Source organism: Sander lucioperca, chromosome 15, assembly GCF_008315115.2.
Source record: "Sander lucioperca isolate FBNREF2018 chromosome 15, SLUC_FBN_1.2, whole genome shotgun sequence".
NCBI classification, from domain to species: domain Eukaryota; kingdom Metazoa; phylum Chordata; class Actinopteri; order Perciformes; family Percidae; genus Sander; species Sander lucioperca.
The window spans coordinates 18,490,721-18,505,277 of NC_050187.1; the positions used below are offsets into that span (position 1 = coordinate 18,490,721).

The following is a 14,557-nucleotide window of genomic DNA, read 5'->3' on the forward strand; positions in this document are numbered from 1 at the left end:
CCATGATTAAAAATAATTTCTTAGGATTTAAAAAATGAATAAGCAAAAAGATCATAGCTTTAAGTTTTATTTGTGATTTTTTGTGAGATGGGTAACTTGAGAGTTAAGACCAGGAATTGTCAAATTATGCTTTTTGGTGATTTTGAACATACAAAAATAACCACATATTCAACAGAGAGGGGCAATACGAACAGATAGTTTCAAAACACGAGAGTATTCAGAAAACTTACTTTCTGCTCACCATGACATTTTTAGAGTACATCTATATTCAGGATAATTGTATTCAAGTATTTAGTTTGTGGTCTGTTGCACAGACCACAAACTCAGGTTAATACAAGTGGCTTGAAATGTTAGGCCCCATATCACCAGTGTGGCCTGAGCCTTAATTTAGCTTATGTTTTTGATTTGTTTCCCTGATTTCTTTTGTATCGCCCATTTGCCAGTTGTACCAGTTGTCGCCTGACAAAAATATCAAAATCTGATGTTAAAAAAAAACATATTTCAATTACATTTCCATCTGATTTAGCAAAGCGGACAGTGCTAAAGTTGGATTACATGTTGATACTGCAAGAAATCAACATACACCCAGAAAGAACATATTATTTAAAAAATAAACAGGAGGAAAAGTCAGATTTAATACCCACTGTATTGTAGAGACCATTCAAATATATCTTTCTACCTTACGTGCATTTTAAAGATGTGTCCATTTCCACCCCTATAAGCCACTAGTTGCCTATAAAGACAAATGCAGGTTCACATAACACTTGTGGCCTCTGCAAACTTTGTAACATTTACAGATTAAGGAAAAAAAGGCACTCGTTACTAAAAGCACCTGCCCAAAAAACAGTGTGAGGAAAAACAAACTTCCACAATGTTGAAGGTAACTTCTGAATATAATTGACACAGTAAAGCAGTCATCACAGGACTAAGTGGGCAGAGGCTTTGACACATTTAAAAATAGTGCAATTCAAATAAAAACATTTGGTTTCATAACTGGCCTGTTAAATTAAATCTACACAAATAAAAATGAATAAAATCAGGAATAATGAATCTTTAAAAAAGTCTAAAACAAACCACAACTGCACATTTCAATGCAGTATCCAAATCCTCCATTGACAGTGACATTTTATGCATTAGTCCTTTGTTTTTATATAATGTGTCCTCCCATTGTAAAATTAGCTTTGATTCTGTCTCCAAGGGGAAGAAACAACAGACTCTAGAGATGTCAACACGAGAGCTTGCAGCAGTCTGATGGGCGTCAGTGCAGCCAGACGTTGGCAGTGTCAGAGCCAAAAAACATTTAGAAACAAAAACAACTGTCCATGAAAAGACATTTCCCATTTAGATCCTTTGTGTAAAGCAAAATTATCACTTCCTGGGATGTTATCATAATTCCTTTATGGTCATTTATGTACAGGTGTATATATAGCCAAATCTCCATTGGCTCTTGGCTGTGTGATCCTCTGGGGGTCCCAAGTGGAGAACAGAGACAGGCACACATGTCAGGGGGGCACCCATCTAACAATTGGAAGGAAATTATCTGCGGATGAATTGTGAAAAATAACATGGACGGGTGGCTGATTAGAAAGAAATGTGGCTATGAGAATTGAGGGTAGTATTTGTAGAAAACAGTGGAAATGATGGGTTGCAGTTGCGTATGGCAGGTTGTATGGAGTATGAGGTTTCAGGCTGAAGGACAGTTGAAGTCAGGTTTTTCTGGGAAGGTGCAACCTGCTCGTCTGATGATGACGTTGGCAGCGTAGTGTGCTGCCTTCACACACTGATCCAGTGGTTTCTCCTGGACCAGCTCAGACAGGAAACCTGCCACACAAAGGGAAACAATTTGAACAGAAACCCGCAGAAAACACAGGAAAGACAAAAAGCAACCTGGAAATGTATCAAATGAAAAGAGAGGACACTCTTACCTCCTACAAAGGCATCACCGGCACCATTTGTATCAACAATATCCTTGGGGTCAATCTTCAGTACAGGGAATGTCTCGATCTTGTCACCTGAACAGACACGTGAAGAAAATGTTACGTCTGCAGTATACTTCTAAGAGCAGTTTAGAGAATGAGAGAAATATAAGGAAAAATACAAAATCTTACTCATGGCCATAACAGTATCATCCTTCCCTTGGGTGAACACTACAATCCTCTGTCTCTTTGTGTTGTCTTTGGGCAAAGCCTGGGCTTTCTTTGCAATTTCCTTAATGTCCTTAGTCTACAGACAAAATAAACATTAACACAACCAGTTGATAACGCACAAAATACATGAAAAATGCAGCACTAATCATTTGCAAATACTAAAAGAGACAGTGAGTCAGTACACTCACCTCGAAGTCTTGCGCTTCAGCGAATTCAACTGCCTCCTGAAGAATAAAAATAAGATTGTGTTAGAGGTAAATATGAGCTAACCATCAACATCTGGTGGACACAAAGCACTGCACAAGCACATGCAGCCATCTGAAGAATGTACTGTGAAGGTCTGGCTTACGGTCTCATTGCCGAACAACACATCAACGTAGGGCATAACCTGCATGAGGTTATCCTTGAAGAACTGGCAGATGAAGGGCGCCGAGAGGTTCAGGCAAAACAGCTTGTTGTTTTCAGACGCATTCTTCGCCACTTTCAGGATGGACTCCAAAGAGACGGTCAGGAAGAAACCCTGGAAGCAAACGGTGACATTGGGTCAAGACGGATCTGATTTTCAAATCTTGATGGGTTTCAATGAATCACATGGGGTAAGGTCTTGACTGCACCAGTATGTCCGGAAATTACCCTGTGGGTCCTCTGGTGGTTACCCCGAGTACAAAGGGAAAGTGACAGTACGTCAAGTAAATGGCACAACACACCATATATTAGTTTGGTAACTACTACTTACAGCAATATAGTAGACTTTAGCTTTTTCCACCAGCTTCCAGTTTTCTTCCAGGTCTAGATGCTTGTCCTTCTTATAACAGTTAGCAGCAGCTAGGTTAGCTACCAGAGACCTGAGAGGAGGAAGTAAAAAAAAAAAAGAGATGAAGAGTTATAGACAGATGAGATTATAATGAATCAACATGTGCTTATTATTATTATTATTAGAATTACCCACCTGTTATCTCCAGTGATGCAAGCAGCACATGTCCCTGTGGGCTCTTCATCTTGCTCGTAGTAACGGGCATCGATGTGGGCCTCCTCAGACTTCTGCTTCAGGATCCCTCCAAACTTGTCTTTGCCAATGCAGCCAAAGAATGTGCCCACATTATGGGGTTCTTGGATCATCCACTACGGACAGCCACAACAGCTCTGATCAGCATCAGTCGATTAACTCTACTCACTGTGGCCAACATTCACAGTAAGAATTCAGAGCACTGATGTAGTGACGGAACAGGAAGTTAGTGAGTTTGTGTGTGACTGACGCACTGACCTGAGCAATCTTTATAGAGTTCTGTGTGGCTCCTCCAGCGTGGTACTCAACTTTAAACTTCTTCACTAGCTCCTCAAATCTACACACAGAGACAAACATGTCATTCCCATAATTCCATATTTCCAAGAGAAGATTCAATTAGGTTTCATAAAGTTTGTTTCATTCTTGTTCACCTCAATATGTTTCTTTGTGGTGCTGGCTAAGTGCCTCAAACCTCACAACACACACAATGTATAAATTATTTCACCTCACATTGTTTTTATACCGCTCCTGGAAACAGACAAGTTTTATAATTTACCCATAGATTATTTGCTATATTACATTACATATCAACGATCAGAAAGGAGCTGGATAAAGACAAAAATCATATTAATGGCTTCCCTATTAACCGAGCCTCCACTTACTGAGCACCTGACATTACTGACTCTAAAGTTGGGAATCATGAGTACAAATCTTCCCTTACATAAATTATTCATATATGGAGATGTAACTGTCTTTAGTGGTTGCATTAAAGTTACCTCTATCTTTTTAAATTGAAACACCTGGCTATATCAAATGCCATCCTCAAAAACATGTTTAGTGTAAATGTGAATATCTTACATAACAAGCACTATTGCAAATGTAAAATAGATATTACTAGAAAACTACCTGTTCTCATAATTATAACTGTGGAGAGTCATCAGTTTAATCCTCTCTCCCACAGTCAGTCACACACGCCTTTCTTATCTCCTGCTGTTAAATGTTTGCTTTCTTGCTCAGAGGGACTGGGAGGTGAAGTGTCCTGCTTTGCTATTGGTTCTCAACCTCTCTGTGCTGGATCTGCTGCTCTGCCATTGGCTGTCTTTAACGATACAGAGGTCAATGGGGGTGATTTCTGGTGTGCGCCTGTTTTCACTGGCCTGCTCCAGAAACAGAGAGGAACAAACTCTGTATGAATTTAGACATTCATTTTCTCCCTGTACAGACCACAAACCACAGCCTATACTGAAAAAGAACTGTTGCAATATAGAAGATACGAACAGTGCTTTGTGTTTGTCCTCTGCCAGGATCTGGTCATTGGGTTTCAGAGTGTATCTGCAAATAATTAAAAGGAGAAAAAAAGAGGCATTAGTTTCTCAAAGTCATCGGAAACATATACTGCATCAAACCCTTCTGTTTTACCCATCTAACCCTGCCACTGTTTTATTCCATAAACAAACTCCACAAATGTGTCTAAGGAAATAAAATACACAACAAGCATCTTGATTATGTGTTTATGTTTGTGTGATTATGTATTATTGCAGAAACAATGTTTCCACAAAAAGTGGTGCTGCCAAATGGGTTGTTCCCTCCAGTGGAAAATGTAATGAATGAAATAATTTAGTCATAGGTAGAAGCTTTGAGAAACCCTGTGCAAGTGCATTTTGTTACTACCTATCATCCCCACTCAGTCCAAAACAATATGTTGGTTAATAAAGTGAAACAGAGTCTAGTTTCCTCAAAACACAAAGGTAGGTTGGGGCTTAAGGTGCAGCTTTAGCACTGCTTTATTCAATGTGACTGAATTAGAACTGTGGTTGGTTGGTTTAGCTCTAATCCTGGAGTTTACGCAAGGGGCTTGAGAGTGGACTCTGAGCTGGAACCCAAAGGAGCCCTTTGCCCTGGTCAACTAGTGTGACAGAGCTTGGACAGACCAGAAAACCGCTGCTTTCACTGTGTAGGTTTCCACTACACAGTAAATAAATAAAAAAATAAATAAGTAAGCAAGTAAGTAAATAAATAAGTAAAGTAAAAATATTTTAATTATTACTGCTTTTGCAGGAACCCCATAACCTTAGACTTCAACTTAAAAAGTGGATTGTTGAGTCACACATTTTGTGCTCTGCTGACTGCACAAAATGTGTGTCTGCTGAAAAAAGAATCCAGATATCTGTTATTTATTTGCCTTTAAAATTCTTGAGGAATTCAGGACCATAACAAGCTGATGACAGCACTTTCTTTAGGTCACAAAAATCTTATTCCATTGCTTTAACTTACTTGTCCAAGAAGTCTTTGTCCACTACAGCAGAGATGTCCAGTAAGGGGTTTCCCATCCCAAAGAGTGAATTAGGGCTGAAACATAAAGACGAAGTGTTACAACAAAAAAAAGCTCTACATGGCTTGGCTTTAACATGACAGCACAGAGCAGCACTAGCTTCCTTTTTAACCTCTATGTAACAGTAGTATTTTTTGGAAGAGCAAATAGCCCTCCTTTCAGCACAGTGTAGAAAGGAAAATTTTCAATGTGCAAATCATGTTTGGTCACTCCACTGAATGAGCTGGGTTTTTATTCCAGTGTAGACCCTTTATTTGCAAAACCCACAGTTTTGTTTCCATGTGACTTTAATCACATGACTTAAACCTTCCACTTTCACAGACTGAGAAGCAGAAATAGCACGTCTGAGAGAGATAGTTTAGAAACATGCATGACTCATCAACAAACATTACAAAGAATATGGATGTGGTGGTGGCTGAAGTCTTTACACTGGCTTTCTGTGCCTCAAAGAATTGATTTCAAAATACTTTTGCTAGTTTATAAATCACTAAACGCTTTAGGGCCAAAATACATTTCTGATCTGCTACTGCACTATGAACCCCCCAGACCTCTCAGGTCGTCTGGGACAGGACTGCTCGTTGTCCCCAGAGTCAGAACTAAACAGGGGGAAGCAGCGTTCAGTTTTTAGGCTCCACATATCTGAAACAAACTCCCAGAAAACTGCAGGTCCGCTGCAACTCTCATTTCTTTTAAATCAAGGCTGAAGACCTATTTTTTTGATGTTGCCTTTCTTTAAATAATTGTTCATTTCTTAAACTGAAGTGGCATTGTTGAAACTGTATGACAATCTATATAAGCTTATAAAGAGAATTAAAAAGTAAGACCGGTGGGACCAGCCTGTTCTGGGAACAGCAAGGATTGCGCTTGGATTACGTGTATAGAGCAACGGCTTATACATTGTCCCATATTGGCAGCCTAAAATCTCCTATTTTATCTGCTTTTATATGTTGAACTGTTTTTCACTGCTCTTTAATGTTTAATTCTTATACTGCACTGTAACTTTTGTTCTCGTATTGTATCTGTTTTTATGTAAAGCACTTTCAATTGCCCTGCTGCTGAAATGTGCTATAGAAATAAAGCTGCCTTGCCTTGGTGCTGCGGTGAAGACCCAGTCAGTCATGTATGTAACCACGTTATGACAGTCACAGCAAGGCAACATCAGGACAGCTGTAGGCCGCATGTGTCTCTGTGTTTGTACAGTCTGTTCTGGCTTGGGGCAACAACTGAACCCAGAGCTTGAATATCATAGCAAATAATAGTCCCGAGATGCCAACAAACAACATTTTAAAACAGCACAACAACACTTAACTTTGTGTCAACACATACACCGGAACTTACACATCAGTAACCACCAATCATCCAGTGGGTTAGTCTACAACGTTTGCTTTTCTATAAAGAAATACTGAATGATCTAGTACTACTGCAAAAGCACCAAGAGATTGTGGTAGCATCATGTTAATAATGTGTGAACTCAAATCTGTCTTGGTGTCATCTTCACTCCTGAATGTTAATCCTTGGTGTGACCACAATTTTGTCTGTGTTTCTGGGGAAAACCCCAGATGGTGAAAGTCTCTGAACACAGCCTCTGACATACGTCACCTCCACGTGAACATGTACTGGCATATGGTCAAACCTTTCTTTCTACACTCGCCTGACTAAGATTGAATGAGGCAAAAAGAAGCAATGAGGAAGAATGTCTTTTAAAATAAAACAAAGCATATGGAGACGTAGTTAAGCACATGGGTTTTTTTCACTGGAAAACAGAAGATGCATGAATAGACGCCACACCCTTGCTATCATTTCCTACAGCACATATGCCAATATGCAGTCAGAAGATTACTGGGCTTGTGCAGCCAATTACACTGAACCACAACCCATGTCTGCCTTTAGATCAATTCTCTATGCCAACGTAGTCTTACCTTGCAGAAGACATTGTGTTCCTCTCTCTGTGTACCTGACAGACTTGTTGAGCAACCTAAAACCGGCTCAGAAAGAGCTAAGGATTTTAAAACTTCACAATTTCAGCTCAGTGTGCGGGTAGATCGATTTTCCCCTGCAACCCCAGCTCCTCCTACTCGGGACTGACTGATTGGAGGCATCTCGAGGAGGAAGGGCCAGAACAGTCCGCCTGTCTGGTGATTGGCTTGTCTTGCCGACCCCAGGCTCAATCCACTCACTTTTACTCTTTTGGAGCTAAATTACATCGTGAGAAGCGTGCTGATGATAGTTGCTACTGAGATAGCATGATATTACAACAGCAGATTTCAGTTGAGTTGAATATGCGCAATTCGCCGAGTGATCCACCGTGCCAGTCAGCTTTATTCAAGGGGGGACATCAAAACATTACATTTCACCAACACGTGAATCCTTCGCAATTCATTGTTTGGGAGCTGCTACAGGATGGCCCAGTAAGATTTCTTTACAGTAATCATTGCTAAACCAAGCAACGGAGCAAACCCTTGGCACTGAATGAACGTGTCCGGATCAGTCCAAGTATTTCTTTCTGCAGCTTTTAAACATGCAGGGGCAGGTGGTGGTCATGTTAAACTTAGATTAGATATTGGCACACTTGCTAGGACGTTTTTAGACAACAGCAGTCTACACGCTCCTGGCCTAGCTAACGTTAACAATTATTGGGTATACGTCAATGGACTTTACACCGGTCATTATTGATAACGACCGATCTCTTTTCCCCACCGTGGTGGTTCATGCAGATATTTAGTAGCCTGTAGAAACCCACTTTTAAAACATCACTCACATTCCATTCACGCATTCATAATGCTTACATTGTAAACTAAATATTTGCGCACATTAGCATTCAAACAACTCCGAAGAGACTCGTGTCTCCTCGCACCGCAGAGAGGCAGTTTGTTAGCTTATTTTTCTTTGGTCACCTTAGTTTGGCAGAAGTCTTTTTGCTCGGATACTCTGTCTTCTCCTCCTCTGAAAGTTTTTGTTTCTTTGCTTTTGGTTCTCCAGAAGCCATGGCTGACAGTGCACGTTGCAATCACCTCAACCGGTGTGAAAAGGCGGCCGTGCTCGTGCTGCTAACAGAGAGTTAAAAAGGACGTTTATTCTCCGGAGTAAAGCCTCGCAGGCAGCCGTTGCTTCCCAAGGCCGTACGTGTGACGCCTTCACAGAGCTCCACCAATCAAACGCCTTAGGTTTGGCTGGTGTGCTATAACTTGCACAAAGTGTTTTACATCTCAAAAGTTCATAGAGTATGCATCTTTGGAATTAACATTAGTTCATTACAATACAGCTGAGAAAATATAGATTAAAAATAAATACCTTCTGAATACTTTCCATTTCCTATACTTTATGTATATTTTTTATCCTATGTTGTGTATTTGTGTTATTCTGATGTGTGTACATTTTTTTCTTTGAGCTGCTGTACCACAGGAATTTACCCAATGTGGGATTAATAAAGTCTATCGTATCTTATCTTATCTTCAAGTAAAATGACTAAATAGTAAGTGAAAATAAAATGTTTATTTTAAAAAAAAGTAACAAAACAAAAGATAAAGAAAACCTCTAAAACCCACTGTACACACTATCCAGCACCATACAGCAGAAAGATAAAGTTAGTAACTAGCTGGTAAGATGATATGGTGGAGCATTTAGCTTGGGTAAAGACTAAAGAGATAAATATTTCCCACAGGAGATAATTTTACTTTGTAAATTGTTGCACGTCTATCTGGTGGATCTCAATTTAAGATTAAGTCAGTGCAGTACTGTTCCAGGAATTATTCAGCAAAGTATTTCTAAATGAAGTTGAAATACTCGACAACTTGTTTCACTTTGGTTTTTGCTCACTGCAAGACTACAGTTTGGTTATCAAATCTAGTCTTTTTGCATTTTTACATCTGAAACCTGACATGAAGGTACATTTTAAGTACTCAATTAAATGTGAGGTCTGCTTTGGATGAAATTAAATTTGGCTGTTGGAAGAAGCCTTTAGAAATCTATAAATGTGTGGTATTCTGAGGATCTGCACCATGGATGTATTATATACATGGATGTAATGATTATGTACCTGCACGAACACCTGAAAGGCGACACTCAGGGCTACAAAATCCCAAGCGCTCACATACAGATCAGCTGCCCGCAAAGATTGCCTGATTATAAAGTCCGACACTTTGCTCTAAAAGTATCGATCAGGTTGACACTAGAGTTGGTATGTATTTACACCGTCTGAAATTTATTTTAATACTTTACTAATAGTATTTGGGCCTTGTTATTTTGATTTATAGATATGTACTCGTGACTACGTTGTGTTTACGTGTGCATAGATCTGCAGGCGTCTCTTCAGCAACTCAGGCAATTTCTGGCATACTGGCACCATATCCTGCAATATACCGGAGTTAGCAGGTAAACTTTAAACAATACGTTAAACTTTGTATACATCATCCTCTTTTAAGAGGATTTATTATTCTCTTATTATTATTTTGTCTTAACATTAACAAACAGATGGTAAAACATGTCCGAAGTTATCAATCAGTTTGCTAGCCAGCCGGTTAAGTTACCTGAGATTAAAGTTAGTTTGACAGAATGAAAGTAGATACATGTTGACAAAAGTGACATTGCTTTACATTTAAATTTGCATTGTTTTGTTTTGGGCGCAATGAAATACTTAATAAGGAGTTTTACGTTTTTAAAACCTCTCTCTATCTGTCACTACAATAACCTCTTTGTTGCAGCTGAGATGATCCACAGTCTGTTCCTGATTAATCACTCGGGAGACATCTTCCTGGAGAAACACTGGAAGAGTGTCATCAGCCGGAGTGTGTGTGATTACTTTTTCGAGGCGAAGGAGAAGGCAGTGGACCCGGAGAATGTGTCCCCTGTCCTGCAGACCCCACACCACTATCTCATCACCATATACAGGGACAAGCTCTTCTTCCTTTCTGTCATCCAGACTGAAGTCCCTCCACTGTTTGTCATTGAGTTCCTGCACAGAGTGGCAGACACAATTCAGGTGTGATTAAACTGTTCATTTTGATACATGCCAGCATTTATAACTCAGACATCTTTGGTTATGTTCAAACTTGTTGTCCTGTATAAACAGATTGCAGGATGTCTAGATGTAGTCTCCTAAAACACTGTGCTGTTGTCATACAGTATTTCTCAATAATGCAATCCACAATGGAAATGGAGGAGCTACTTACAACCTCAACATGTCCATTATTTCACTGTGTAGTTAAAGTGGCCAACTAAAGTCTGTGGTTGCAACTGTTGGAGAATTTCCCATTAATACAACAGTAAAATATGTTGATTTCTTGTATACTCACTACAGAAATGTACTAAAACATGTATATAAATCGTACATACTGTAAACAATTAGTATGAGGTATGGAATTGGGACTCATGTAGGGTCTTAATGGGAAAAGACTAAGGGTGCTGCTTTTAAAGACTGACAAATCCAGTCAGATTTTCTGCAACAAGCTTTTTTTTTTGCATTTGTTTTCTTGTCGACAGGACTACTTTGGAGAGTGCTCAGAAAGTGTAATCATGGACAATGTGGTGACCGTGTATGAGCTGTTGGAGGAGATGCTGGACAACGGCTTTCCACTAGCAACGGAGTCCAACGTCCTCAAAGAGATGATCAGACCTCCCACCATCCTGCGATCAGTTGTCAATACGCTCACAGGTAAACAGAGGTCACCCTGACTCAGTCTAAACTGTACCGCCTGCCTACTTATCTACAATATTTATGTGCACATTTATATATTTGCCATTCATTTGTGTTTTCCAGGAGGTAGTAATGTTGGAGATACATTACCAACTGGTCAATTGTCCAATATCCCATGGAGGCGGGCTGGTGTTAAATACACTAATAATGAGGCATATTTTGACGTGATAGAGGAAATCGATGCCATTCTGGACAAATCGGGTAAAAACGAGCACCCATTTGATCGCCATAGATGAAGAGTAAATCTATGGCAGTGTTGTGGAAATGATCTGCAATCACTCAAGCACACATAAAATAATGCACAACAACATGGATGGATTGAAGGTTAAAGTTATTATGTATTAATAAGAGACAAACCTCGTCACGAAACCCAGGGGTCTTCTGAACCAAAGAGCCAGAGAATGCATTGTTTATACAAGACCTGATCTGAAGACCTTAAGAATTCATGGGCTGATTTGCAGCATCTGACTTCTCAATATAGAATGTAGCCTAATGACAAGTAATCTCAACAAAGCAAATGATCTTCATCTGACTTGTTTTTCAGTCTTTAGAAAACAACGTGAACCAAATTCACATATATATATATATTTTTTTTTTTTACAGTTCCCAGATGAACAGAATGAGCAAAGTCACAGAAATCAAAGCTTGAATAAATGATTAAACAAAGTTTCATGAAAGTTTACTTCCACAGCAGTTAGAAGTGTTTACTTTTTATAATTATTGTATAAACAATGTGGTTACTCTTTAAACTTGCATCCACTTCAATCTTTCTAATTTAGGTTCAACAGTATTTGCAGAGATCCAGGGTGTAATTGAAGCCTGTGTGAGGCTCACTGGGATGCCTGATCTGACGCTGTCCTTTATGGTGGGTTCATTTCCTCTCAGCTCTGTGTGTTTCTGTATGTGCTCTCGTGGTCTGCTTGTGCGTCTGTCAGAGTGTAAAATTCACTCGCCGCCCTTGTTGTTTTTGATGACAGAATCCTCGTCTCCTCGATGACGTGAGTTTCCACCCATGTGTGCGGTTTAAGCGCTGGGAGTCAGAGCGTGTCCTGTCTTTCATCCCACCAGATGGAAACTTCACACTCATGAACTATCATGTCAGCTCTCAAAAGTAAGCATAGGCACATCTGGATGTCTTATTTATAATTGAATAAAAAAAAAAATATATGTGTGTAAATACGTAATCTGGTAATCAACATCTTCTAGCAACAATCAAATCTTTGTGTTTAATTTCTTTGGGTTTCAGTGTGGAGGAGTGGATCGAAATTCTGGTTTAATTTCCGCAATAAGTATTCACTTGTTACTGTGTTCACTTGGTAACACAAGCTGGTTGCTGAATGCCTGCTGAACCTAACCGTTTATTGTCATCATGGTCAATTCCTTCTTTGTCCTTCCTCAGTCTCGTGGCCATTCCAGTGTACGTGAAGCAGAGCATCACTTTCTTTGAGATGGGACCTTGTGGTCGCCTGGACATCACAATCGGACCCAAGCAGACCATGGGGAAGACAGTGGAGGCCTTGATGGTCACTATCCACATGCCTAAAGCTGTACTCAGTGCCAACCTCACACCCACACAGGGAAACTACACCTACGACCTTGCTACCAAGGTAATCAACTGTTTACAAGGCCGTCCTCAGCAGTGATACAGTTAGTAGAATGTGGACCCCTTTATCCTATCCATGTCGAGCATACTGCTCAGTTTTTGTCGATCTCGTGCAATGCCATATTGCAAAGCTGCTTACATCTTACCTGCCTACCTCGTAGGTGCTAAATTGATAGCCAGAGTAACATTACAACTACCATTTAAAAGCAGGACTTTTTTTAAGATATGCATTTGCATTTTGAAGCTCTACAGTGACTCTATAATGAAGAAAATAAAACAAAGATGATTTTGTTTCATTGTCCTTACTCGAAGCACGTTTGTGTTTTGATAGGTGTTGGTTTGGGACATTGGGAAACTGAACCCCCAGAAGCTTCCTAACTTAAGAGGCAGTCTGAGTCTGCAGGCAGGAGCCCCCAAACCTGAAGATAACCCATCACTCAACATTGATCTGAAGATTCAGCAGGTGGCCATATCAGGTAATCCATTCCTCGCTACAAGCTCGCTTAATCTTTTAACTGGGCCAAGTTTAAAGTGCATTTTTAGTCATTGCTCAATATGCTTCTTTCCCCTCTGTACAGGTCTTAAGGTCAGTCGGCTTGACATGTATGGAGAGAAATACAAGCCGTTTAAAGGGGTCAAATATCTGACTAAAGCAGGGAAATTCCAAGTGCGGACCTGAGTAATGACATGTCAGAGGACAATGGTCAACAATCCAATGTGCCAAATAGGGGGCAAGGCAATCAACTCCAACATGTCTTACATATCCTCTGGCTCATTGTTATTAACGAAGAGTTATTTATTATATCTTTGGCTATATATATATATATATATATATATATATATATATATATATATATATATATATATATATATATATATATATATATATATATATTAAAATATATATATATATATATATTAAAATATATATATATATATATATAAATATATATATATATATATTAATTAGTATTTGTGGCCTGTAAAGGGAAGCCTTAATAATCAATGTGACCTTGTTGAAGTGCTTCTAGTTTCTATCTAGTTTAAATGTGCTGCATTGTATGGACCATTCCTCCTTCCTTTTTGACTTTTTCTTTTCTTTTAACACCTTCTGAGTGTTGCCTGAGGGAAATATTTCTGTTTGAAAAGTGACACTCACATTTTAACACACCTATACATATAATCTTGCATGTTGCCTAAACGTAAGCAACCATGCCTTCGAAAACGTTTTTACATAATATAAGGTAGCAAGTTTTATACTAAAGATAGATAGATAGATAGATAGATAGATAGATAGATAGATAGATAGATAGATAGATAGATAGATAGATAGATAGATAGATAGATAGATAGATAGATAGTGCAGGTATTTCTTACACACATTCACTCTTTAATGAGGCCTTTGGGTAGGTAAAGGTGCTTACTACAGCACAAATGTATGTTTTGGAGGCCTGAGTGGAAGTTACTTTTTTTCAAAATATATCTTTACATCTAAGGTACATTGTTTGACTTAGGGAGAACTATCTGCAGGGCCTATACACAGTTGTGTAAAAAGGAACTCACGGAAATCTACAAAATCCTCACATAATCTTGAATGCAACTACTTTACTCGGCACAAGATTTGCACAATCAATTGTTGACGTGGAAAATACTACTTAAAGCTCCTTAAGAAGTTGAATCTGTATTCCAGTGTGTAATATGTCTTATAAAAGCTTTAAAAATGTGCCTTTTAGCCATGCTAGCAGTATGGGTAGTTTTGGTTTACTAAATTAATGAG

The 14,557-nt window shown here is 39.1% G+C and overlaps 2 protein-coding genes across 5 annotated transcripts; one reads left to right on the top strand and one right to left on the bottom strand.

The window, feature by feature from the left end:
* Window positions 1-51: 51 nt before the first annotated feature.
* adka (adenosine kinase a) lies at window positions 52-8,607 on the bottom strand. 4 transcript variants are annotated; one of them, XM_031303918.2, is made up of 11 exons: window positions 8,380-8,607; window positions 5,428-5,502; window positions 4,432-4,485; window positions 3,412-3,490; window positions 3,097-3,269; window positions 2,884-2,992; window positions 2,497-2,667; window positions 2,336-2,371; window positions 2,109-2,223; window positions 1,926-2,012; window positions 52-1,821 (listed from the first exon to the last, which is right to left on the bottom strand). In XM_031303918.2, the coding sequence occupies exons 1-11, from the start codon at window positions 8,469-8,471 to the stop codon at window positions 1,685-1,687; spliced, it is 1,128 nt and encodes a 375-aa protein (XP_031159778.1). In that variant the 5' UTR covers window positions 8,472-8,607; the 3' UTR covers window positions 52-1,684. The 4 variants fall into 4 exon arrangements, with proteins under 4 accessions (XP_031159778.1, XP_031159770.1, XP_031159785.1 ...); XM_031303910.2 differs by having other exon boundaries at window positions 4,414-4,485; XM_031303925.2 differs by lacking the exon at window positions 8,380-8,607 and adding an exon at window positions 7,405-7,573 and having other exon boundaries at window positions 4,414-4,485.
* A 945-nt stretch (window positions 8,608-9,552) lies between these two features.
* ap3m1 (adaptor related protein complex 3 subunit mu 1) lies at window positions 9,553-14,058 on the top strand. The gene is made up of 11 exons (XM_035992749.1): window positions 9,553-9,662; window positions 9,778-9,856; window positions 10,186-10,463; window positions 10,964-11,135; window positions 11,241-11,378; window positions 11,957-12,042; window positions 12,155-12,288; window positions 12,577-12,784; window positions 13,112-13,256; window positions 13,359-13,607; window positions 13,741-14,058. Exons 3-10 carry the CDS (start codon window positions 10,191-10,193, stop codon window positions 13,457-13,459), a joined length of 1,257 nt encoding a protein of 418 aa, XP_035848642.1. The 5' UTR covers window positions 9,553-9,662; window positions 9,778-9,856; window positions 10,186-10,190; the 3' UTR covers window positions 13,460-13,607; window positions 13,741-14,058.
* Window positions 14,059-14,557: the final 499 nt, after the last annotated feature.

Excerpts from the sequence above, each read along its gene's own strand:
- adka (XM_031303910.2), bottom strand. The coding sequence starts at position 8,471 with ATGGCTTCTGGAGAACCAAAAGCAAAGAAACAAAAACTTTCAGAGGAG. Across the intron at positions 3,270-3,411 it reads ACTCTATAAAGATTGCTCAG|TGGATGATCCAAGAACCCCA; the intron begins GTCAGTGCGTCA and ends GGCTGTCCGTAG. Across the intron at positions 2,993-3,096 it reads TGCATCACTGGAGATAACAG|GTCTCTGGTAGCTAACCTAG; the intron begins GTGGGTAATTCT and ends TCCTCCTCTCAG.
- ap3m1 (XM_035992749.1), top strand. The coding sequence starts at position 10,191 with ATGATCCACAGTCTGTTCCTGATTAATCACTCGGGAGACATCTTCCTG. Across the intron at positions 10,464-10,963 it reads GAGTGGCAGACACAATTCAG|GACTACTTTGGAGAGTGCTC; the intron begins GTGTGATTAAAC and ends TCTTGTCGACAG. Across the intron at positions 12,043-12,154 it reads ATCTGACGCTGTCCTTTATG|AATCCTCGTCTCCTCGATGA; the intron begins GTGGGTTCATTT and ends TTTTGATGACAG.